Source organism: Malaclemys terrapin, chromosome 11 (assembly GCF_027887155.1).
Source record: "Malaclemys terrapin pileata isolate rMalTer1 chromosome 11, rMalTer1.hap1, whole genome shotgun sequence".
Classification (NCBI taxonomy): Eukaryota; Metazoa; Chordata; order Testudines; family Emydidae; genus Malaclemys; species Malaclemys terrapin.
Genome location: NC_071515.1, coordinates 19,258,220 through 19,284,545, shown reverse-complemented (window position 1 = coordinate 19,284,545; position 26,326 = coordinate 19,258,220). Strand labels below are relative to the sequence as shown.

At 42.6% G+C, this 26,326-nt stretch overlaps 1 protein-coding gene across 1 annotated transcript in view; it reads left to right on the top strand.

Moving 5' to 3' along the window:
- Positions 1-26,326, top strand: part of PARD3B (par-3 family cell polarity regulator beta) — a 658,517-nt gene that overhangs the window by 548,949 nt on the left and 83,242 nt on the right. The window contains exon 20 of the mRNA XM_054043471.1: positions 362-667. Coding sequence (XP_053899446.1) covers positions 362-667 — 306 coding nt within the window. The remainder of the gene's footprint in view (positions 1-361; positions 668-26,326) is intronic.

Sequence of the window (26,326 nt, the reverse complement as noted above, 5' to 3'; positions counted from 1 at the left end):
ACAAACCTTTAGTAGAGATGTATTTCTAAAATATTAGATCTGTGTATGATTAAAACTGTGTTTGTGCACATATACACAAACAGCACTTACCAGGAATACTTGTGAAAAATTGCACCCTGTTCTGCAATAATCTGTTGTCAGAGTGCGGAATGATAACATGACTTGTTTACAAAGATGCATGCCAAAGGAATAGAACCTAGAGATTTCTGCTTGCATTGGAGTTCTACTGTCTTGAAATATACATATAGTTATAACAGCTGAGAGATGTTTTTAAAATTTTCCTTGATGCATCACTGGTTTGATGTCATTGCTGGAGTAAATCCAAATGTGTTGTCTTTCTTTGTTTCTTTCTAATGATTAGGATTGGTGCAAAACATCAGGAATTACGGCAAAAGCAGGCAAGAGGGCTTGCTGATTACTCCACAAGCCCTGTAAGTCCACCACCTGATGATGATGATGATGATGAGATGGACCCAAATTATGCCAGAGTGAATCACTTCAGAGAGGCTTACCCAGCAGCAAATGTCTACAGGCCATCGTCTCCACCTGTAACAGAAACCTTTGGATACCCACGGGATATCCCTTCAGTATCAGGAGAGAGGGAACATTTGGAAGGACTGTATGCAAAGATAAACAAGCAGCACCATCCCCAGACGTCTGCTGACAGGTAATACTTCCCAATGGCTGCAGATCACCTGATTTTTCAATTTCACGTGCACTTGTATTTACCGAATAGAAAAAAATGGTTTTACTCTTGATATACATTGTTTTAACCAAGAACAGCCTTTGCCCCAACAGCACCCCTGAAGAGGGTCTACATAAAGCAGCAGACAAATAAAAATCATTAGAGAAAGGTCCATATTTCACAAACAGAATGAATGAACTGCCTCCAATCCAATTCCTATGCTGCTGAGAAAGTATTTTTTTCTCTTTTAGACAGGAAAAGTTCTTCTTCTTCAGCAAAACTCTGACTTTTGGTCCTGATGATCACCCAGTGCCCATTCGTAACGGGTTTTTGTGTGATAGTGTGATATATTGCATATGTTTACAGTTTACATTTCCCCAGCTGTGAGATATTATGCACTTTCAATTAGGTTGGGGAGAGAACTGGGAATCATGGCATTTTATGCAGACTGTAAAGTGTAGCTTCACAAGACTGATTACCTTTCACAGCCTTTCCAATAACCAACTGAGAAAGAAGGAGCAATTTTTAATCCTTACTGTCAAGCTTCCGGGTTGATAACATTAAAGAAAGATGGTGAAGTTTTTCTTTGAATTAAAAAGAAAACCCTGTGACTCAGTGATGCAGCCATCACTGTGAGGTTTCTAAAGCTGGTTACTTCTGGAGGTAGGGGGTATGAAAAATATATGATTTCATTAGTGTCATGGTGTTAATAAATGTACATGGGATTTTTCTGGCCAGTATGTGACTGTGCAAGGAAGATGGGTGAATGGACATTAGAGGAATTGGGAATATGGGATGGGGGAACAGTTTAAATATTAGTGAATGAATCTTGTACTGTGGCTTGTAATGTGGTTCCTCACTGCCACATTCTATGCTGGATGTGTTTGAGAGGCTGTGTGAGCATAGACATGGGAGAGTTTTGAGTTTGTAGGGATACAATACTTTGGATATGTCTTAGGCAGGGCCAGGCCACAACATTTTGGCACCTGAGGCGGGGAGCTCAAATGACGCCCCCATGCCCCCTCGCTTGGGCCAAAACTTAGAAAGGTCTCAATTCTGCCTTCTTCCTGTTCTACTCCTCTAGTGGTACTGCTCTGCTACCTACCCCAATAAAGGAGAACTAACAACTTAAAATGCCTCATTCAAAAATTGTAAGTAACACTTAACTTTCAAATGCCTGAACAGCAAATGTAACTTTTCTTGTCTGCATAGTAAACACTGGCATTTTTATCTGTTTGAATAACCAAAGTGGTGCCTTTTTGGTCGCAAAGATTTGAACTGCTTCCTGAAGGTCCACAGTCTGGGCCAGCTCATGCTCTGTTGAGATGGTTGCAAGGCCGACCAGCCTCTCCTGTGTCATTATGGAGTATAGATGTGTTTTTATTAACTTCAGCTTGGAGAAGCTGCGTTCTCCACTGGCAACTGTTACAGGAAGTGTTAGAAGTATGCGCAGAGCAACAAAAGCATTTGGAAAGAGGGTGGTCATCTTATTTGTGCACATATATTCCAGAATAGCCTTTGGAGTTGATCCTGCTGAAATGTATCTTGAAAGGGCTTTCAGTTCATCGCCTAAATCACTCGCATCAATATCGTGCATGTCATCATGTGTCACCACTGTCTCTAGTGCCCTGCATTGCTGGTGTAGGTCTTCTTCAGGTATAGTGAGGAGTTTTGGAATATCATACAACAAATATACTGCTGCGTTCCTTGAGCTGCATGAAATATTCTTCAACTTACTGTATTGCACAATCTAGCATCTGGTTAAAGAATTCAACTTTGAATTGTTGTTTGGGATCTCTTATGGGATTATCCTGTGCCTCATAATCAAAATGTCGTCGTCTTCTTCGGTGACTCTTGCATTCTTGAATGGGTGGGAAAACAGCTTCAGTGTGAAGTTCCTCTGTGCACTCTTCAGAAATCCCTCATCTGACCGGTAAGACTGTAGGTATGACTTTGCTTTGTCCAGTTGTTCCATTGCTCCAGATATATCAAGGTCAACACCTTGGAGTCTCTTGCTTACAACATTTATTTCAAACAGTATGTCATGCAACAACACTAAGCCACACAGAAATTTGAAGTTATGTATTTTTCTGGTGATTCCATTTTCCTCTGCCACTGTTCTCCCACGAACAGTTCCTGTCATAGCATTATCCTCCATAATGGCAACTATGGCATCATCTATCTTCCCAGTTTGGTGTTTGATAGGCTTTATCGCCTCCACTTGACTTTCCCATCATGTGGCACTCAGTGGTTTCAGTGTCAGAGAGGATGTTGCTTCAAAATTTGCCATCGATGAGTTGATGGAGAGAAAAATACATAGATGCTTTGAATTACATTAAAAAATTCAGCAGCCTCACTAGAAGCTGATGCTGCATCACTGACCACCAAGTTCAATGAATGAGAACTGCATGGGACAAAAAAAGCTCAAGGGTTTAACTCTCAGATCCGTGTCTGCACTCCTCTGTTCTTTCCTCTCATGTTGGCACCATTATTGTAGCCCTGACCTCTCATGTCAGCTATCGCAATTCCTGTATCTTCCAGCTTTTTAAGAAGCACATTTGTCATACCAGCTCCTGTAGTATCATCAATGTCAATAAATTCTAGAAAATGCTCTCTGACAGTCACCATTGCAGGGACATTTTCACTAGGTTCTGTTGTTACAAACGCACCATTAAAGTCATTTGTTCCGTATGGCTGATGTCAGGTGTGCAGTCCAGAATAACAGAGTAATAAACAGATCTGCCACAAGCTTTTGTTTGACTTTTGTTGCCAGTAACTGTATGATCTCATTTTGAATTGTTTTTCCAAGGTAATGGTGTGTGTATATTTCTTGGGTGGTGACTCTTCTCAGATGCTTCTGGAGTACAGCATCAAACTCAGCCATCAGCTCCACAATTTTAAGGAAGTTTCCATTGTTTGGCACATACAGCTGATCTGAAGTGCCATGCAGTGCTATGTTTTGGGTAGCCAGCATTCTCACAATGGCAATGAGCCTTTTCAAAACGTTTTGCCAGTAGAGAGACACTGATGCAATCTTCTCTTGATGCTGATCATCTGTGGTGGCCTTTAACCTTAGTCTCATCTCAAGCTCTTTCCACCTATGGAATGCTCTCTGGTGATTTGCTGCCTTCTCATAGCATATCAGATTTCTAGCCAGATTTTTCCAGTCCTTTGTTCCTGTAGAACCCAATGTGGCTGGAACATTAGACTGGAAGAGTTTGCAACAAAACATTCTGGGTTTTTGAGTACATAAGCCATGGCCTCTCCACTTTGTCACCATTGGGGATTTCATGCCAGTAATGTGTGGGAGGAAACTTCTATTTTCATTGTCTTTGAGGAACATGAAGTTTTTCACTTGCTGTGGCCCATGCAGTACAAGGAAGTCCCTCAGGCTACTGCTCAAGTGGGTCCACAGTCCTGAGTCATCTAGACTTAAGGAACTAAACTCAGCAGCAGCTGTTTCTTGCGCCTCCACCACAATCTTCTCTGATCTACACTTTTCTTCAGGAATGTGCATGGTTACATACGTTTAAGATGGAGATATGGACGCTGCAGTTGCGGGTAGGTCACCTGCACTCTGACTAACTGGAAGATCAGGCATCTCCTCACCACTCTCATCCTCACTAGGGTGACCAGACAGCAAGTGTGAAAAATCAGGACTGGTGGGGGGGGGGGGGGGCAATAGGAGCCTATATAAGAAAAAAAAAAAAAAAATCAGGACTGTCCCTATAAAATCGGGACATCTGGTCACCCTAACCCTCCCTGGGGCCGGAAGGCTCACTGTGAACATTTGTGTCTACGGGAACATTTGTGTCTCCTGTGTCTCAGGAGAGCTCCTTCCTGCTTAGATAGAAAAGCTTCCTTTGCTTTCTTTCCTTTTCTGAATGCTGCCCCAGAGGGGCGTTTTCTTCTTTCACTCATGACTGCTGTTCTGTCCAGCTATAGTGGCTCTCAACACTCAATTGAAGGGGACAAATAAGCAGGCTGGTAGCAGGGCCTGAGTGAGGGAAGATATCAGCGTCTTAAGGGCCTAACTGGCTCCTAGTACTTCAGTTGACTGCCTGTTCTCCTCAAGTGGGTTCAGGGAAGAAGCAGGAAACAATAAGCTCCCTGAGAAGCTGGTGTTAATCAGTCCAGGCTCCTGGGGGTGCTGGAGAGGTACATAAGAGGCTGCTCCTCCTCTCTCTCCCTGCAGCTCCTGCTGCTTTCTGTTATTCCCTCTCACCTTTTCTCCTGGCTGCCTGTTATGTCTCTTGTGCCCTCCTTCCTCCAGCACAGCACTCCACCATCTCTGTGCATCTAGAGCAGAGAGAATACATATGCACCAGCAGCAGACACAATTTTCTACACTCTGGGTCCTAGTGGCGTCCCACACCTAGGGTTACCATATTTCAGCAAGCAAAAAAGAGGACGGGAGGAGCCCCGCCCTAGCCCCGCCCCTGCCCCTCCCACTTCCCGCCCCCCCCAGATCCCCCAACCCTCCCCCCGTTCCTTGTCCCCTGACTGCCCCCTCCTGGGACCCCTGCCCCTAACTGCCCTCCAGAACCCCACCCCCTACCTAAGACTCCCTGTTCCTTGTCCCCTAACTGCCCCCTCCTAAGACCCCCCCCCCAACTGCCCCCCAGGACCCTACCCCCTACTGCCCAAAACTTTCTCCACTCCCCCCAAAAAGCCCCCCCTGAACTCCCGACCCCCCCCCGTTTCTTGACTGCCCCCTCCAGAACCTCCCTGCCCCTTCTCCTGCCCCCTGGCCCCCTTACCCTGCTGCTCAGAACAGGGTGTTGGGCTCTGTGCGAGCCGGACACGTGGCTGCGCTCCCCAGCACAACACACAACCCGGTCCCTGGCCCTGCACAGTGCTGCTGGAGCGGGGCGCGGGGCTGCAGGGGAGGAGAAGCTGCCGGCTCAGAATGCAGGGAGGGATGGGGGGGGGGAGGAGGAGCTCCTCTACAGCTGCCCCGGAGTCCAGCCCGTGACTTTCCTGCAGCCCTCCCAGCCGCTCGCTCTGCTCTGCCGGGGGGGGAAATCCCGGACATTTTGAGTGATTTACAAATTCCCCCCGGATGCTATTTTTAGCACAAAAAGGAGGACATGTCCGGGTAAATCCGGACGAATGGTAACCCTATCCCCACCCCACCCACCCACACACACAGTCTTGCACCTGAGGCGGCTGCCTCAGTTCGCCTCATGGTAAGGCCAGCCCTGGTCTTAGGTCATTGAGATACAGATCATTGGAAATTTGTGACATGAACAGAAATGTAAATGTTTAGCAGGGAATATGCCAAATTCTCTTTCTCATTCATCTGAATACAGTATTGGAGAAAGCTCTCAATCAGATAGTCAAGAAGTGGATAGCTGCCATACAAAGGAGAGGCAGCTAATTGGCATCTCCCCTTCCATACCATCAACCCCCATGCATAGGAGCCAGTTATGTCAACTCAATGCTAAATGTAGAGGATTCGAAATCCAGATCCAAATCTGAAATTTCTCACATTCAAACATACTTAGATTAGACCCATTATTAGGTGTGGTGCTAATTAGGGGTCGAGTTCTGGTAGAGTTCCATTTTAACAGGACCATTTTGTACAATTCCCATTGAAACGGAAGTTGTGGTGTGTATTGCTTTCTTGTGAAGGTGAAAAGGACTGTACAAGTCTCTCCCATGAACATGTGGGTTTTGGCTGGATAGAATGTGTCTTGCCTCTAAATGTAGACTTTGTCTGCTATTGTGATAAGATTGAGCTGCAAACTCTGATACAGATCCAGGTCTGGTTGCATTTTTTGGAGCTGGGATTTTAGCATGAGCTCATCTCTAATTCCGAGCCACACAAGCAACATTTACTGGAAAACTAAAACCAAAACTTAAACAGGAAAACACCAACTTAAAAAAAAAAATTGATGATGAGGTGAGGCATGAGGCAGAGGTAGCCCTGGGTGAGCCTGGTCTCCCTGCGCTGGTCCATTACCAATCTGCTAGCAATAAAATCTAAGTTGAATCTGGGACTTGTAGAGCCTGTTTGACCATATTGGAGAAACTGGAATTCCTGTTAGGCTGCCTTTGCCAGTATTAAATCTATATTTCCTCTCTCTCAAAGACAAAAGTTTGTTTGTATTTGCCATTAGAGTTGTGCCCAACCTGAATAAACGGATATGAATTTATAGAATGGCTTGTGACATCTAAACCAACAGTTACTGAAAATACTGACAACTGGAGGCAAGGAAATCCTGCCAGTGTGGGCTACTGAGAGGAGATGGAGATGTGGAAAAAAAAACTACATTACCAAACAAATCTATCTTAGGTCAGGTGTGAAAACGACCTTGTCTGCATCAGAATAATGGGGAGGTGGATAATGGATGCTTATTAGCCAAACAAAAGTTATTTTGCTTTTATCAGCAGGTTGTTCATGGAATAGTTCATGTTTTGCTAGGTTTCCCTCTCTCTCTCTCTCTCTCTCTCTCTCTCTCTCTCTCATGATTTTTTGCTGTTAATTTTTCTTCAGAATACTGTCTTTTCCCTCCCACTTCTGAATCACAGCTGGTGATATAGTGTGTGGGGACTTGAGTAGTGACTAAAGTTTAAAAAAAAAATCTTTTTTGGTTTCAGCAAAGCGTAGATGATCTCATTTTAGTCTGGGAATTCCAGTTATGTGTCATTGCCAGAGAGAATTAAAACTCATCAGTTGAATCAAGCAATCAGATTTTTTTTTAAATGTATTATCATTTTTATGACTTTTATAAAATTATAAAGCCACTTATAATGAGAGAATCTCTGTGGCCAGATAAGTGCTACTAATCGCTGATATATAATTAACCGCCTTTCCCTTCCCCCACTAAAAAACACATAACGATCTGAATTTATTCTTTTACTATAGTGACCCACTCATGGGTTGTCCCATACCGACCTGGGAACCCTCTACAGTGCAAAATGCAGGCTGCAGTGCTCTATGCATGTGCTGAGATTATTACTCAGGTGATTAGGAAGTACATGATTAACCCCTGCTATATAAATGCATCCATTTGGGGCAGGTTCCTCTTGTATTTCCAACATGCATAGTTACATCCCTTCTACCTAAAACTCCATCTGTAATTTCAGTTTTGCATAGTTTTCTTTTCTTCTTGTTTTAAACTGCTATGTAGCATTCCTGTGCACTGTTAAACAGTTGGTGCATTTCTTCTCAGTGATGGCTGCATTGCAGTGAAGGTGAAGTAATCCTATGTATATTTTGCCAAGATCTTTGAGATGAGAGGTGCTATAGAAATTTGAGTGGTTCTTCTTCGTGAATGTAGCCAAAGCGTTAGTATGATCAGTGCACTCTGGGAATCCTAAGAACTGACATAAGTTAAAAATAGAAACACATTAACTTGAAAAAAAAATCACACTTATTTCTTTGTCAACCAGCATTTTTCTGTTTATTTCTAATCACCCTAAATTTTTGGTAATGCAGCCTCTTGTATGTATCCAGGGCTATGCCTTTTAATAGTGCAAACTTTCTATGAGAAGGTAGAGGAGGTAGGACTTCAGTATCAAAAAGCCATATAGTTGTCTCTTCAGAGGACATAGTCCATTCACAACCATGTAGTGTAAAATTTTCAGAAGTCGAAGGGCTTGTCTCCATAGGAAAAATCACCAGTGACCAGGAGGCGAACCCTTAAGTTATCCTTTACCTGATGAGAAAACGTCTTGGCCATTAGAAAGTTCACTCCTCTTTAAAGTCCAGTAAACCTTTGCAATGTATTCTTCTGAAATGTATCCCCACATAAAGCTTCTTTTCCCAGCTAGGTGTGGGTGCCGTGCTGGTTGTGATGGGTGCTCAACTCACCACTAGGCTGGCACTGGGAAATAGCTCATGAGGTCGATGCTCCTTTCTGCAGTGGCATGCTATCGCTCTGCCTCTCTCTCTCTCTCTCTGGGTCTGCAGCCCCTCTCACTCCATGAGCTGCTGCTGCCTCTTCACGACTCAGCCCTCCGGCCAGATCCCTGTACATGTTTTCCCCTTCTGGGATATCAAAATCTTCCTTCAGCAGTCCTAGGAAGTTGTCCCATTCAGTGCCTCATTGCCACTCCCTCAGTGGCTGGCAGGGGAATCTGGGCCCACCCTCAAGCACCCTCTAGACAGCAGTCAAGGTCTGTTTCCTTTTAGGCCTTTCCCTGAGCCCCTTTCCTTACCGTCTGGCACTCCGCCATCTCTGGGTTTGCTGGCTTCACCACTCCCTCCTCCCAGGGAGCAGCTGTAGCCTACATGTCTCTGCAGCCTCCGAAGGCTAGGACTATAACTGTGTTTAAAAAAGAACTAGATAAATTCATGGAGTTTAAGTCCATTAATGGCTGTTAGCCAGGATGGGTAAGGAATGGTGTCCCTAGCCTCTGTTTGTCAGAGGGTGGTGATGGACGGCAGGAGAGAGATCACTTGATCATTACCTGTTAGGGTCACTCCCTCTGGGACATCTGGCATTGGTCACTTTCGGTAGACAGGATACTGGGCTGGATGGACCTTTGGTCTGACCCAGTACGGCCATTCTTATGTTCTTATGAAACACTCCTCCCTTCTCCAGGCAGTGACTGCAGCATATTTCCCTACTGCCCCCTTCCACAACCAATTTCCTGGCTTTATAAATCCAGCACAGCTCTTTCCTCCTCAGCTGGGCTCCCTCCTTCAGTCACGGGATTACTTAAGCCACCTGATTCCTGTCAGCTATGGCCTGTCTGGTTAATTGGCCACCTTCTTAGCCTACATTAACCCTTTCCAGGCAAGTGTGGGGTATATACCCCATCAAACTGGTGCAGACTCCATGCTGTCTTTTCTGCTGTTGGTAATGTTTACAATACAAATTATCTCTTCCTGCAACTTCTGATACAAATGCCTAGCCCATTAACCAGGTATGGCCAAATTCAGAGGAGTTAACCTCTTTCCTTTGTCTGGAGAAAGCCTGTTTATCAACACCCCTTGACATACCTGGAGGAGTTTAAACATTTTTAGTCACAGACTGTAAAGCATAATAGCAGTGAGTATCCATAAATCCACATACAACATTGTCACACATGTTTATTATTGACCAGTGTGTTGTTAGTTTTCAGATGTACCTTATAAGGTACAAATATCATTGCAATCGTGTATAGAGTGTGAATACAGAGGTGCCTTGGGTCACACTCGCCCACTCGCCTCTTTCCTGTCAATACCATGGGATAGCTTGTATGGACCATGTATAGGTTGGGATGGAGACTGAGCAGAGAACTTCCAATCCCTCTTGTATGCCCTATATAAGGACCAGCCACAGTTATATTTATTGCATTGGGAGGACCACAAGGTCTTCTCACTTAATGTGTCCATGTGCCACTCATATCACCCTACCAACCTGTGGAATACCCTTACCCTACCAAGAGGAGAAAGCTATATGATCGCAAAGGGTGATGCAGTCTGTGCCATCACCGTGTGCACCTGGGGAACTAAGGAGGGACTGTACCTGAGACAAATGTGTATTGTCTCAATATGCAATAGTGGCTGCGGTATTTTGTGGTACATATGTTACTGAAAGGAATAGTGAGTCACATATCTCTTACAGTGCTTACTCATCTAGGCTGTCTCATAATATTGCTAACTTCTGCCATAGCACAACCTAGGTGTCACCGTGCCTCAGTGGGTTACAGCTGAGGATGCCAGATTTAGGACAAACTTCTGAGAAATAGAGCAGACTCACCCTAAATTGATGGTTAAACTCCCACCTGTTTATGCTCTCTGTATGTGTGTATATATATCTCCTCATTATATGTTCCATTCTATATGCATCCGAAGAAGTGGGCTGTAGTCCACGAAAGCTAATGCTCTAATAAATTTGTTAGTCTCTAAGGTGCCACAAGTACTCCTGTTCTTCTTTTTGCGGATACAGACTAACACGGCTGTTACTCTGAAACTTGTCCGGGGGGGATTTCTAATCAAGTAGAAATGTCCGGGATTTCCCCCTTCCCCTCGTGCGGCGCAGCTGATTGGACGCCTGGCCTGATTGAAAGCTGCTCGCAGCCACTAGGGCCTCTAGCAGCCAGAGTCCCTCACCCTCCCCCGCTCCCTCCTCCCCCACAGAGCAGCGGGGCTGTGTTTGATTCCACGTGGAGCCTGCATTTCTCCCTCTGCCGGGTGAGCGGGGGGGGGAGCAGGGCAGGCGGCGGGGGTGTGTGTGTGTGTGTGGAGGCTGCAGGGGCGGGGGGGTGCAGAGGCTGCAGGGCAAGTGGGGAGCAGGGGACACAGAGGCTGCAGGGGCGGGGGGGTGCAGAGGCTGCAGGGCGAGTGGGGAGCAGGGGGTACAGAGGCTGCAGGGCGAGGAGGAGCAGGGGGTGCAGAGGCTGCAGGGCGAGGAGGAGCAGGGCAGGCAGGGGTCGCAGAGGCTGCAGGGCGAGTGGGGAGCAGGGGGCACAGAGGCTGCAGGGGCGGGGGGGTGCAGAGGCTGCAGGGTGAGGAGGAGCAGGGCAGGCAAGGGCATAGGGGCTGCGGGTCGAGTGGGGAGCAGGGAAGCACTTAGCAACCCCCAACCAAGATCAGAGCGGGAGGGAGGAGGGGAAATGCAGGGTGCTCAGAGGAGGGGGCAGAGTTGGGGCAGGGACTTTGGGGAAGGAGTTGGAATGGGGGCGGAGAAGGGGTGGAGTTGGGGCGGGGCAGGGGCGTGGGCGGGGCGGGGAAGGGACGGAGTTGGGCCGGGGGCGGGGCCAGGGCCGGGGCCCTGTGGTGTGTCCTCTTTTTTAAATGTTTGAATATGGTAACTCTAATAATATCCAAAGGTTTATTTATAAGAGAAAAGAAAAAGGAGAGAGTTAAAATGGTCAAAGGAATCAAATACATACAATCATTGCAAAGTTCTTGGATCAGATTTGTAGCAGTGATGGAATAAACTGCTGGCTTATATGTTCCATTCTATATGCATCCGAAGAAGTGGGCTGTAGTCCACGAAAGCTTATGCTCTAATAAATTTGTTAGTCTCTAAGGTGCCACAAGTACTCCTGTTCTTCTTTTTGCGGATACAGACTAACACGGCTGTTACTCTGAAACTTGCTGGCTTATAATGTCTCTGGTAACATCCAAAAGATTAGAGGGTCCTCAGTCCATTGGCTGTAATACTGCTGCTAGTGTAAATCCAGAATCCAGAAATCAGAGCCGGAAAGAGGCAAAATGGAGATGCTTCCTCGGCCTTCTATACTTTCTCCCATGTGGAGGGAAAACTCTCAGTCTTAGTTTGTGGAAAAGTACATGCACAAGATGGAGTTCATGGTCACATGAGCAAGTCACATGTCCTTGCATGCTTCGATGACTCAGGAGCAGCCATTACCCGTATTGAGGCTGAAGTATTCCCATATTCAGGAAGGCCCATCGGGTGCGGATAAGCTTCTTCCATGGCCCATTGTGTTTGTTGATGGGCCATCAACTTGAATGGTCCATTCACAATGTGCTGGCTAGACTAGATGTAAACTAACCACCTTATGGGTGTTACCACAGGAGCAAATACATTTGAAACACAGGTATATAGTTAATATTCATAACTTTCAATACAAAAATGATATGCACATACAATAGTCATCAAATCATAACTTTTCCATTGACACCTTATGACATACTTTGTACAAGATTTGTTCCAATTGTATAACAATGGTAGCAACAATGATATAAATGGTCATACTTTAATCAGGTGTCACATCATAGTCAAAAAGTGATATAGTCCACATTCCTATCCCTTAGATGACATGCATGGTGCATGCTGCAACCCCATTTCATACTTTAAAAAAGCAATTTCCTCTTTTTCCTTTAAAACATAGTGATGTAAAAGATTTATGAAACACTTGATATATCTCAGGAACGGTGCTAAAGAAGAACAAATCGCTCAATGTGTTTGCTCAGCCCAGTAGTATGCATTTTAAAGTATGCCAAATTCATTGCCAAATATAGTTCTTAATTTATTTATGCTACTTATCTTTGGAAATTTCAAAGTGCTAGTCTGAGGAAAATGAGTACAGTTTTCCTTTACATAACATGAATAACTTTGAAGCTGCATCTGCCACAGATTAAAATTCACTATTTTATTTATATAGCAGTAAAGTCTCAAGCCATAGTCAGAACCAGTGTTCCTCTGTGGTAGGTACTAAGATGGTCACTGCCTGGAAGAGCTTACAATAATACATACATTCTTCCTGTAAGCTGTCCACTGGTTAGCAGACCTAATATCTCCTGGGACTGGTCACAAATCCAGCCAAGGACATCCTGAGTGCTAGGTTTGCATTTGGATCATTTTCCTTATTGACAGATGTGTAAAATCTTATATACTATAATCCAGCAACTCCCTAGGAACTGCTCTGCTACAGAGGCTGATGAGTCTGTTATTGCAGATGTGATAAGCATTCATGTATATCAGATTTTTTCCCCTCCAGATCCACCTTTTCTTATGTGATAATACTGCCTGGTATCATTCTGTGATAACTTTGCCTATTTACTGTTAACCCCACATCCTTTTTTTTGCAGTCCTTGGACACATATGCAAAAGGCATATATGTGTCTGAGCATCTGCCCTCACTTGTGTTGGAGGATGATGTTGCCAGCTTCTTAAATGTATAAATAAAAGCGAAAGTTGAGATCTTTCCATACAGCTTGAATGGTATTATATGGCCCTGCCTGTCTCTCTTCCATTGATGATTTTTCTGGCTGAGGGCAAAAGGTCCCAATTTCTGTCTTGTGCAGGAGGTTGTTTGACCAAAAGCTGGTTTTTGTACCTTTAACAAGCAGGAGAATAATCTGAGTATTAACTTTTCTCTGCACATTAAGTCTTTTTAAAAAACGGCCATTTAATTTTAAATGCTAATATGTATGTGATTAATTAAGAAGCCAAAATTGACTATAGGGTTGGTGAGCTCTAAGAAAGAGAGAGGGAGATCATTACGCTATTGCTCATAGATAGCTATTTGTGTACCAGCTGATAATGTGCAAAATTAAGATTTCGTAAGTGGCATTTTAAATGAATGGTTAATGGCTGAAGATTAATTAAACAGTCAGAGCTGTTCAAAAGAGAAGCTGTTAAAATCTTGTTTATAGGCCAGTCACTTGCATATTGAAAGTGCAAACCTCTAATAGCTTGTGGTATTTCCATTTAGCAGGCTAGCAATTTAACTAAACAGTTCTTCTTGAACAGGAAAATCTACCTTAGTAGATGTGCTGTAAGGAAATACGTTTTTTCTACATTTTTTTCATACTTAATAGCTGCACAATGGGAACATGAACAGAGAAATACATAACCTCTGGGATGTTGGTAATCCTAAATAAAAATACCAAATCTAATTCTAATTAAAAAGTGGAGAAAATTATTAAAACTCTCATGTAATTTTATTTTCCCGCTAGTTTCCAGTGGTCTGTAGCTCTCAGCTAGAGCTGGACAGAAAATGATTTTCCTGTCCCACAAGACATTTTCAGATTTCAGAAATGTTCCTGTTTCACATCAGGACAAAACCGAGACCTTTTGAAGCTTTTTGTGAAAAATAAGAGAAAATGAGATTCCCCCCGTACCAGCTCGGTAGTTCAGGGACACGCTTGGGATGTTCAAGACCAAGGCTCAGCTCCAGGCTGATTTGGAGCAAGAACTTTAATGGGGTCTCCTACAGCCCTGGGGAGTGCCCTAGCCACAGGCTATTGGCTAGTCTAGTATGGGTCTCTTTCAGTCTCTCTCCTGCTGGAGCTGTTCTGCTTTGTATAAAAAATTGGGCCAGAGAAAGAGAGAGGGGCTGATTCTATAACCCAGTGGTCTGGGTACTCGCCTGGGATGTTGGAGACTCCGATTTAAGTCCCTATTCCAGTGTATATTTAATTATTTATTTTTTAAAAATTGAACCACTCCAACAGGAATGTTCTCTACCCAGAATAGCCAGTAGTCTGGTAGATAGGGCGCTCTCCTGGCATGTGGGAGATCAAGATTCAAATCCTTGGTCTGAATCGGGCAGAGTCAGGAGCTGAACCTGGCTCTTCCACATTATTTGAGTTCCTGAACCACTGGACAGTTGGCTATTCTGAGGAGAGGAGGTGTCTCTCACTCTAGTTTTGTCCAGAAATTGCATCCTTAACCTTTCCCAATGAAAGTTTAATCAAAACTGAGAGACGCCTGCAAAAAATTTGATTTCAGTGAATTGAAAATTCACAGTCATCTCTATTCTCAACTAATACTGGAAGGGATTCTCACCCCTTTCCTCCTCTTGGAGTCAATGGGAATTGTTGTCTCATTGGCCCAATGAACTAGCCAATTTGCAGGACTTACAGGATTGTTTCCATTAGGGAGAGAAATTGATGATACAAGTTACCTATATTCTTTGGTACAATCCTGTTTGTTTACAAAGACTGTTCACAAAGTCCTGTTTCCCTGAAGACAGTAGATACAAACAGCAGATAGTGCCTTACTCAAAATTTCCATGTCTGTCTCTCCAGTCGGTTATGTGCCTAAGCAACCCTGGCTCTCTGCTCCCTCTAAAGGCCATGGCCACAATCGTTACTCTCGCTGTCTGGTTCCTTTTTTTGGTTGTGTGGAGGAGAGGGGGAAGTAGACACAACATTGTTTTGCTGGCCCACCTCAAAAGTCTAGCTGTGTTTAAGACAGCACAGAGCTCAAGGCCAATAAATATGGAGAAGTGGTTCCTAGACTTGGCAAGGAAGAGTGACATCAGTGGACGTGGATTGAATGGATTTGAATGAGAGAAAGTTGAGGTACCAGAAAAAGAGAACACAATAACTAAATTACATCTTTAAAGAAAAGAAAAAAAGTTTTACCTGCTTGCAGTTCTGGATGGGACATTGACTGCCAGGTATATCTTCACTTTGAGAGTTGACTCAGGCTCTTACTTGGGTCTCACTCCTAACTCTTCTGTCCACACATAAAAATCTCTGACCCATGTTTAGTGGTGCTTTCAATCTGAGCTAGCTAGCTTGACTGGGGGTATAGGCTTAAGCTTGAGTGAGGACACCCACTTTTTAGTGAGGACACATGCTAAATAACTCGAGTGCTGATAGTCCTCCAATGTTTTCGCACAATTCCCCCCTGTGTGCCCAGAATAACAGACAAATTCTCCCATGATTCATTGGGAAAGAATTATAGAGCAACTCACCTTACTGCAGCACAAAGAACCAAGGAATCTACACTCAAGTGAGCGAAGCACCAGTGTGGAACATAGTGACGGCTTTGCAGTGTGGCTGCTAACCTGGGTGCGCAGACCTGGATGCCAATCACTTGAGTTAACTCTGAAGTGGAGACATACCCCTAGGTGTCTATAAGTACAGTAGGTAGAGTTCTTGCTCTATTCTGAGCAGAATAGACAAATACTGGATTTACAGTAGTGCAAACTTACCCCTTCTTGGGGCTTGCATTTATTGTTAACTTAAATAATAACAGAACATAAACTTCAGCCTACGCTTTCTCCCCAGCTTGGCTGTTCTCTAGGATTTTCCCTGCAGGACCAATCAGTCCCAGCCCATAGTTTCCTCTGTCTCAGAGAATCAGTCAAATCCTTTTCTATCCTGGGCTAGAACTAATAGGATCCACCTGATCAGAACTCAGAGTGAGTCAACAAAAATAACACTACATCTTTATGCAGTGTCAAGTGTGTGACATTAGGAGAGATCAATGGAAAAGCCTTATTATTCCTAAACAGAGTCCAGGACCCTGATAGTGTCAAGATGTAATTGATGGAAAGACAAGCAAAGACTGAGTAACACTGCGGTAGTATTGATGGCAAATATAGACAGGAGGAAAAAAACTGGATCCTGTAGTCACTAGAAAAAACAAGAATCTATCTTGTTTTAAAAATGTAGTCATTACTATATGTTGCTAACAAAAATATTTGGATGACTGGAGAGAGGTGGAAGAACTGGGTAGAGGCAAGATTCACTATAAAAAGAGAAAAATTGTGATATTGCCTGGCAGTTGTGCAGGGCATGCAGTTGATGATAGACTTAGAAACGTTATTTTTCTACCAGTGATCATGATGTCATTGATACAGCCAGTAGTCCAAAGGGGTCACAGCAAACTTTGAGAGGCGGTGTGGTATCATTCTCTTTTCTTCATCAGCTCAGGCATACTATTGATGTTAGAAGTGATAAATGAGCAGCTACTCTGGTAAAGACTCTGAACTCTTTGACTGCTTACATCTACAAAGGGAAGCCTGGCACCATATGGCAACCAAAGTAAGTGCTGCTGAGGGGCTTGACTCACTAACAGATTCGCTGCCAGGTGTGACATTCTGCAGCAGATTTGTTGTTGACATTGGTAGTCCAATAGAATTTTGGCCATTGTACAGAGACTGACACTGGGACTGCTACAGAAAGAAAAATAACTTATTTGTAACCATAGTCTGGATTGTATCCCAGAGAAAGCAAGGCCTCTTGTGAGGACACAGGGACATGGGAAAGTCATATTGCTTCAGCTAACCCAGCGGCAAGTACCTTTATATCACTACACATCCTAGATGTCTGGAGTCCATTTTTAGAGACCAACAGAGAGCACTCATATGAAACATTTTGTGCTGTCCAGTTACCTACAAAACAGGTGGCTGCCTCTGTTTGTCACTCCTTCAAGAAGGAGAAAAACTCTCAAATTAATTTGAAAAAGATTTTTTTTTTTAATTTTTAAAAAGCAAAGCGAACCAACTTTAGAAACTTCTGGAATGGTTTGAATGCAACTGTGGGAACAAAAACAAGCTCATCAAGTCTTTGGCTCATTTCCTTCCTACCTCCCATCTCTCCCCTGATCATCTCTTCTTTGTCCCGCAGGCCATCAAGGCTCTTCTCCTCAGAATAGCAGTCAGATGTTGTGTTTGCATTGTTTGTTTGCATTGGAAGAATCCATACTCTTCCCTCCCAATTCAGGGTGGAGGGTGCATGACTTTTCTTGATTTGCAGGGAAGGTGTGGGCTGGGAGCAAGAGAATCATGAGGAGAGGAGGGCTAATGGAGCAAGAAAGGGCCAAACAAGTGTTTTAACTTTTTAAACACTCATTTGACAGCCCATTTTTATGGTTGATTTTCTTTGTTCATTTAAAATTTCAATTTTAAATTAAAATGTTCAGTGTAATAATAACTTGAGGGTGTTTCCTATCAATGTAGTATTAACTAAAGTATATCCTTCAGCCTCAGAGTTTATCTACCATAAACACGTCCGCCTTGGGCCTTAGAGTTGTATTCAGCCCATTATTACCTCATAAATGGGAATCAGCCTCAGATAATCATTATGGTATCTGCATAAAATCCATGAAAAACAAATAATGAGTCTGAGGACAGTCTAGAAGTTTATAGTCTAGGACACAAGTAGAGAGAGAGAGAGAGTGTGTGTGTGTGTGTGTGTGTGTGTAAAAACTTTAGGGGTTTAAAGAAAACCTTCAAAATAGAATAACCTGGTGATGCTCGTGCAGCTTTGTTATTGCCCAGCTAGAAAATGTACAGCTTTGATGGAGGGGTGAAAGCACATTCTGTTTTTTGGGGCTATTTTCTATGTCTGAGTTGCTGTAATGCTCAATAATTGTCTGAAAGGGCTGCTTTAATTGAGCACTTGTATGCAGTAAGTGTGCCGCTAACCAGGGAACCTGAAGTGCTTCTGCTCTGTTCTCAGGTAATGATAGAGGAAGCTTGTTGCAATGCAAGTCCTTGCTTTACAAATCAGCAGCTACTTCCATAATAATGTGACAGGGGTATGGGTTAGTGTAGGAAGGCTTGGGGAACAGCATTAAATCAGCAAAGCGCCTGTTCCTAATTGTTATTGATTGTTAAGTACACAAATTACAGGCAGATGGTCTGCAGTCCCTCACCTGAAGAAAGTGTTTTCTTTCTTTGAAATTTCCAGTTATTGCTATCCCTGGTTTGAAAAAATACAAAGGACAGTTGCTTTATGTTTTATACAGTGTTTATGCAGCTGCTTCAGAAAAGGGAGAATAAAGGGGGTGGGTTGATCTTTTCCTTCTTTTCTCTGTAAATGCCACCGTCTGCATCAGTGTTGATGCTTTGACCTCCTTGCTGCACAGCTTGAGAAGTCTTGTGCACCTTACCAACACATTCTGACTCCACAGCTGAACAGGCAGAAATCTAATGTTCATTCTGGAGCACCACTGCCAACTTGCCAGTTCTTTGCCAATGATGTACAGTATCTCAATCTATCTCCACCAAACCCAGTTCATCTGAACTAAATATTCCCATTTATACCACATGTGTCCATGTGACAAGCAATATTTATTTTGTATCTTTGATCATTTAACCTGCACTCTGCCCACTAATTCATCTCTGGTAGGTCTACTTCTAATATGGCAAACCTCTGTACAGCTTCTAACCGCTGTTTTTTTTTTTTTTAAATAACTTCACACAAACATGTATTTTCCTTTCTCCTTAGATGTGAAAATCTATCCCCTCCCATGGATCCAAGACTAACAGTATTCAATTTTTGGCTAGTGAAAGGATTGAGGTATCATATCTTCTGAATGCTTTATCCCACTGGAGAGTGTTTGCAGTGACAAAGCATTTTAATCTAGTCCTGTTTTTTTTCCATAATGAATTATAGCACATGGCAACACCACTATAGTTAAAGTTGTGTCAAGTTCTGTTTAAAGTTTGACCTTTCTAAGTCCTCTCAAATCAACATGCTTAGTTGGATTGCTTTGAAATTTGGTGTACCTCAGGAGAGTGCAGAATAGGATTTGTGACCCAGATTTGGGATCATTTGAGCTATAGGTTGCAGAGATATAAAAAAATAGACATTTTTCAGAATGTTTATTGTTGGGTTTTTTGTTTTTTTTTTCCCCTCAGAGCTAGGGATCAAACTATTGATGTTATGCAGGTAAAAACAGTTTTAGTCTGTTGAGTTTTCCCCAACAAAGTGCATGGCACCTACTAAATCTTTGGGGCACCCAAATTGAGACCGGCATTTAAGAGCATGTTCACTACTACACTTACATAGATGTGTAATCTGGAAGGATTACAGTGTGCATTCTCCAATAAAGGGAAAACAGAGAGAGGGTTTCTAGGCAGCCACTTTATGCTTGCCCGGGTAGTTCAAGGGAATGTGCTGATGCCATTGCCCCAGTGAACACCCCACCACTGATCTTTCTAGTCTGAACCTCTGCACTCCCGGTTACTAAAGATTTATTAAGTCATGTTGCTTGCTACAAATTGTCTCAGTTATAAAATAGAAGCCCATAATAGAGGCTCCGACTAAATATATATCCCAAATCAAAAAGACAGTAGAAGGGCCAAAAGAATACCACCGGGGCTAAACAGCACAGTAATGGAGGTCATTAGAAGCAAAAAGGCATCCTTTAACATTTGGAAATCAGATACTACTGAGGAAAATAGGAAGGTGCGCAAACCTGGCAAGTAAATTGAAAAGAAAGAGTTAGGGCTTGTCTACACTAGCAATTAACAGCGCTGCAACTTCTGGCTCAGGGGCATGAAAAAACACCCCCCTGAGCGCTGCAAGTTCCAGCGCTGTAAAGTGCCAGTGTAGACAGTGCACCAGCACTGGGAGCTCCGCCCCTCGTGGAGGTGGGTTTTTAGAGAGCTGCGACCACACAAGGCACGTTAAAGCGCTGCCAGTGTAGACGAGCCCTCAGAGAAGCAACTTGCCAGAGACTCAAAAACTAATCATAACTTTTTTTTAAGTAAATCATAAGCAGGAATCTAGCTGGGCCCCTAGACGCCAAAGGTGTTAAAGGAGCTCTCAAGGAAGACAAGGTCCTTGTAGAGAAGCTAAATGAATTGTTTTGCATTAGTCTTCACTGCCAAGGATGTGGGGGAGAGATCCCCATCAGAGCTATTCTTTTTGGGTGACATTCTGAGGTACTGTCCCAAATTGATGCGTCAGTAGAAGAAGTTTTAGAACAAATTGATAAATTAAACAGTAATCAGTCACCAGAAGCAAATGGTATTCACCCAAGAGTTCAGATGATACTCAAATAGGAAAGTGCAAAGCTGCTACCTGTAGTCTGTAACTTGTCATTGAAATCAGCCTCTGGGTGACTAGGCAGCACAATGGCAGATGAAATGCAACATTGATAAGTGCCCAGTAATGCACGCTGGAAGAAATAATCCGGACTATCCAGATACAATGATAGGTTCTAAATACGCTGTTACCACCCAAGAAAGGGATCTTGGAAACACCTTGGCTAAGTTCTCTGAGAAATTCTGCTCAGAGCACAGCAGCAGTCAAAAAGGCTAACAGAATATTAGCAACTATTAGGAAAGGGATAGAAGATAAGACCGAAAATATCATAATGACACTATACAAATCCATGGTATGCCCGCATAGATGAACACACTTTGTTGGGGACCAGTCAACATGGCTTTTGTAAAGGGAAACCATGCCTCCCCAATCTACTAGAATTCTTGGAGGAGGTCAACTACCGTGGATAAGGGTGATCCAGTGTTCTTAGATGTAGTGTTCTTTGATTTTCAGAGAGCTCTTAACAAGATCCCTCACGGAAGGCTCTTAAGCAAGATAAGAGGGAAGGTTCGCTCATGAATCAATAACTGGTTAAAAGACAGTAAACAAAGGGTAGGAATAAATGGCCAGTTTTCAGAATGGAAAGAAATAAATAGTGGTGTCCCCCAGGGGTCTGTCCTGGGACCAGTGCCATTCATAATGTTCAGAAATGATCTGGAAAAAGGGATCAGCAGTGAGATGGCAAAATTTGTAGACAATACAAAATTAATCAAGATAGTTAAGTCCAAAGCAGACTGCAAAAAGTTGCAAAGGGTCTCACAAAACTGGGTGAGTGGGCAACAAAATGGCAGATGAAATTCAGTATTGATAAATTCAAAGTAAAGCATATTGGAAAACAAAATCCCAGTTATACATACAAAATCATGTAAATAGTGCCAAGAAAAAATGTTTCTATTAACAAAATTTCAGAATACATTTTCTGTAAAGTGTGACATAACAAAATACATGACATAAGGTTTGTTGGCACTTGTTTGGGATGACCTAACTCACTTCTTGTTTCACCACTTGTTTGATACTAACACTTAGTGTTTATGTAGCACTTTACATCTTAAAAGCAATGTACAAAACATTAATTCCCCCACCAACTCTGCCGGGTAAGTGAGAAGACTGATTCAGCAATATGCACTGGTGTAAAACTGGAGTAATGCAGTAGTGAATCTGGACTGGTATAATTTGCTTTAATAGAGTAGTTCTTTAAAATGCTCAGAAAATCAACCTGTTGATTTAAATGTAATATATATGAATACATGTATACTGGGGAGAAATGTGATAATCCAGTGTCAGAATGCAGGTAGGCATCTTTATAAATGTAGTTAATAAATACTATAGACAGTAAACATGTAATCACAGCGGTATAGGGTATGGTAAAAGGAATTACCACACTACATAACCGCATACAGTAACATGTGAAATCATTATTGATTTCATTCTCTGTTCTCTTATTTCAGCTAAGATAGCATGCTGGTGCTTAAGGATGTGTATCTTTGAAAATCAGCAGGTATGATTTTCCAGAATACACAGAAATTTGTATCCAATATCAGAGGCAAAAATGATCCATTAGACCTGACATTTGAAAAAATTGCAAATTATGTCCTTGTTACCTTTATCTAGTCCAGATGTTGTAGGTTTCCTTTCTGCAGCCTGAAATGCAAATAATTGTTGCCTATGGACTCATGTTGTCTGTTGTGAAGGCTGAATTCTAAAATAAAATCCTGACCTCATTGAAGTAAATGACAAAACTCCTGTTGATTACGATGGAAGGATCAGGATTTCACCCCTAGTCCCTGGGATCTCCCTGTAAAGAATGATGAAGTGATGTTTTCTTTTCCATTTTATACTCATTAGTTTCACAGCCAGATTACTGTAACCTGAGCTCTTTTTTTGCCATATTCCTGCAGGGCTGTTTTTTGTTTTTGTAAACGGTATTTTTTACCTTTTGACCTGTTCTTTTAAAGTCATGCTATTGGGGAAAATGAGTTTTACATTGTTTTCAAAGTTTAGAACTAGTAATACAGAGAAAATTCGTAACAAATTGTCTGCAACATTAATTGGACTAGACTGTAGCATTTAAAGTAACCTGTTCTATCGTCCATTTACCTCCTATGTGAAATGAAAACTCTATTTTGATCTGAACTGTCACCGATAATTTCTGCATATAAAACACATCCAGGGACAGCTTTCAAATGGAGTTGTCACTTCTTGTTTAGCAGGCAAGGGACTCTCTATTGTTGTCAAACCCTCTTTGCAAAAGCATCACTAACATACTGATATGCACAGTTATGTGTAAGAGGGGAAATGGTTGCACAGCCCTGTGAAACAAGAACCTGTGTGTATTGGATTCTCCATCACTATTGTAGATGCTAGTATCCTCCGGTGTCGCACTCATCGACTCCTTAGGGACAAATGTTTTTAAAGTGTTTTACAAAAGCGATGGAGAGTAAGAAAATCTAGTTAAGTGTGAATAGATTAATAGGTCTTTATTAAAATATTTTTCCTTGGCAGTGATTTACAGTATGACCAGTATTGTATGCATTGGAGGATGTCAGAGTGAGGAATGCACTAATGAAAAATAAGAAAGTTTAAAAAAAACATACCTCGGGCAGAGTATGTTTGATTTCGTATGCATCCCTCTTTGTGAATTGTTTCCCTTTCATTAGATGTAATAATAATGAATAGTACTTTGTACTTCTGTAGAGAGAGTCTGCCATTTTAGGATCTGAACACAATTAACAAATGTTACAGTAGTCTCTCAACTCCCTTTTGAGGTAGGTAAATATAATTTTTCTGTCTCCTGACTTCTGTTCCAATCCATCATTCATGGGCTTTGCCTCCTCTCAACTGATCTGAGACAATCCATAGTCTAGGTGAAAATTCTCAATTTCATAGGAGTAAGGGTATAGTCTGTGCATAGCATTAATCTGGATTTGAGGGATTGTGATGTTGTCTCACGGGCTTTAGACAATGGCCAAGTGAAGGAAGCACATATGACTGATGCACTGTATCTTACACTGGCTGTCCGTACATTTCTGGATCTTTTTCAATGTGTCAGTCCTTGATGGGCTAGGTCCATGCTAGCTCAGAGACCACCTGTGTGCGTGTCTTTCTCTGTCTGCCTCTGTCCCTCTGTATGCCCCATCATAGCAGGTATGATTAAACAAGCTGACAATCTCCAAGCAAGTTATCCAAGAGTGTTCTAGACGAAAGGCCCTCCTTGGCTATGGAAGTACCCACAACTGGAGATCAGGATGAGTCTGCATATTAAGCATGCTATGAAATTCATCTCTTTTTGTAAGCTTTCCCGCAATAGCAGACTGAGATAACTTGTTGCGGATCTTTTGGAAAACGACTGACAGCATAAGAAACAAGGGAAAAGTTGAACTGGGTTTGTTCTGTTCCAGACACACAGTTCATTGTGAATCTCCGGGCTTGTCTTCACTGGAGTGTTAGCTTGAAGTATATCTCAAGTGTTGCCCCTACCCCGACTCTCGTACACGCACAAAAATCTCCAGCACAAGTGGTGCTTTCAACTCGAGCTAGCTGACCCATCCGGGAGTAGGGGTTGAAGCTCAAGGGCTGCTGATGCTCCAGCTAACAATGCAGTGAGAGCTCAGCTACTCTGTCATTGTCATTGACTTCCACAGGACCACTATGTCACCCATAACCTTGTTACAGATTTTTAAGAATTCCTAAGAAAGCACATTGAGCGCATATCTGAATTATAAAATCTACTATCCAAGCATATATTCCTGCCAAGAAACAATGAAGAGATGCGGATAAGAACTCTAGGAAGCTAGTTTCAAAACTGCTATTCTGATGCAGACCACCATCCTCTGGAACATCAGAGCTATGAAATACCCGAGTAAGTTAATACATTCTTTGGGATATTATTTCCCTTTTAATTAAATGAAAAGTTGAAATACCATTCTGCAAGGACTCTATTTTTATACCACTTGCAAAGCACTGGAATATGATCTGTTTTCTTAAAGGAAATTTGCCCACGGATCCAGATTGCACCCACATGAGTATATGTTGTTGGAATGCTCAGCTGAACTGCAGTAATATAGCGCCTTTTATTTTATTTTTCTCTGAAGGACAAAGAATTGACTGATTCTGCCCTAGGATTTAGGGGTGGAGGATTTAGTTAGTGTGATGAGTGAGCCATAGGCACTTCATCATTGTCTCCATGACTACCATAGGCAGTACTGAACTATTTTGTAATGTTCTGTTCGTCGTGGTAAGCTTGTAATTGGCACAATTCTCATAGGGCCTGATGTCAATGGAACCTTTGCCATTGTCTTTAGTGGGCACAGGATCCGGTCAATATTTTACAGGTGGTCACAATATTGCAATGCCAATGTGAACATATAGTCCCGTGTTTTCTTCATGGGTGTGAATTCTGTGGCTGTCTCCTTCATGTCAGTTGTTTTGTTTTGTTTCCTACATTAATAAAAAAGATACAGCAGAAATCTGGAATAGAAAACAAAACTGACAGTGCAAAGCAGCCTGAGGGATTAGGGAAAGCACATTTTGCAGCCAAACAGAAAACCCAGGACCAAGATCAGATTCTGATTTCCAGACTGCATGCCTGAAGATTCAGGGTATATTCAAGAAGCACATATTCAATATGTCACAGGCTCTCCACTGGAGAGGGGTAAGATGGTAAGAGTGTATCTCTGTTCTTGCTTTTGCCTGTAAATGGAGCTAATTCATGGAACAGCCTTAATGACTATTCCATAGGGAGCACTGTTCAGATGGAAAGAAAAGGAAGGGTAATTTTTTGCATATTAATAAGATCAGAAATCCATTTGATTATCGACAAATGGGTTTCAAGGGAAATGAGAAATTTTAAGGTGATTGTGCTTTAGACAGTAATAATCTACCTCCTTTGGGGTTTAGAATCACTGGTCATTACAAAATGCATCAGATGGAAACTTGATATCAATTTTTTTTTTCTAATCTGGATGTACGTTTTTTTTTATGACACAGCTTTATTTCTTCCCTACAATTAGTGCTCATGAAGGATGCTGGATAGACAGCACTAAATAATGACATTCTCTGTCCACTGAACAGATACAGTGCGGTCAGCAGTGCAAATTCCCTCAATCCAATCTGCCAAAGTGCATCATACCAGCCCCGCAGGAACATCCTTGATGGGTGATACTCTGGGGTTGGAAGCTCTGATCCATTTGTATGCTTATTTGGTCCTTGATTTTTCTGCTGAGATTGCCAATTGTGATATGGGCATCAGTCCATCATTACTACCTACGCTGGGAAACTGAAATGCCTGAGACTTTACTCTTGGCTGACCCTTACACACTTCCCTTCCACCAAAGTTGCTTTTTCCAGTTTGCCAAGAAAATATATCCAGTCATTTAAAAAAAAAATCAGGCAAATAATATACGGTAGACTTTAAAGAGAATCCAGACAACAGGGGGTCTCAGGCTCATGAACTGTCTTCTTTGCAGCCTGCCTAGGCAAGACACATCTTTCTTTCTCTTCTAATATATTCAGCATCACTGTCACACATACTGCTACCTTGTGTCCTCCCCCCGCCCCATCTTCCTGTTGTATCTGTCTACTCCCACATCTGCTGGTGTAAGCTTCTTATGTCATACTTAGATTGTAAACTCTTTGGGGCAGGGACGGCCTATTTTGTT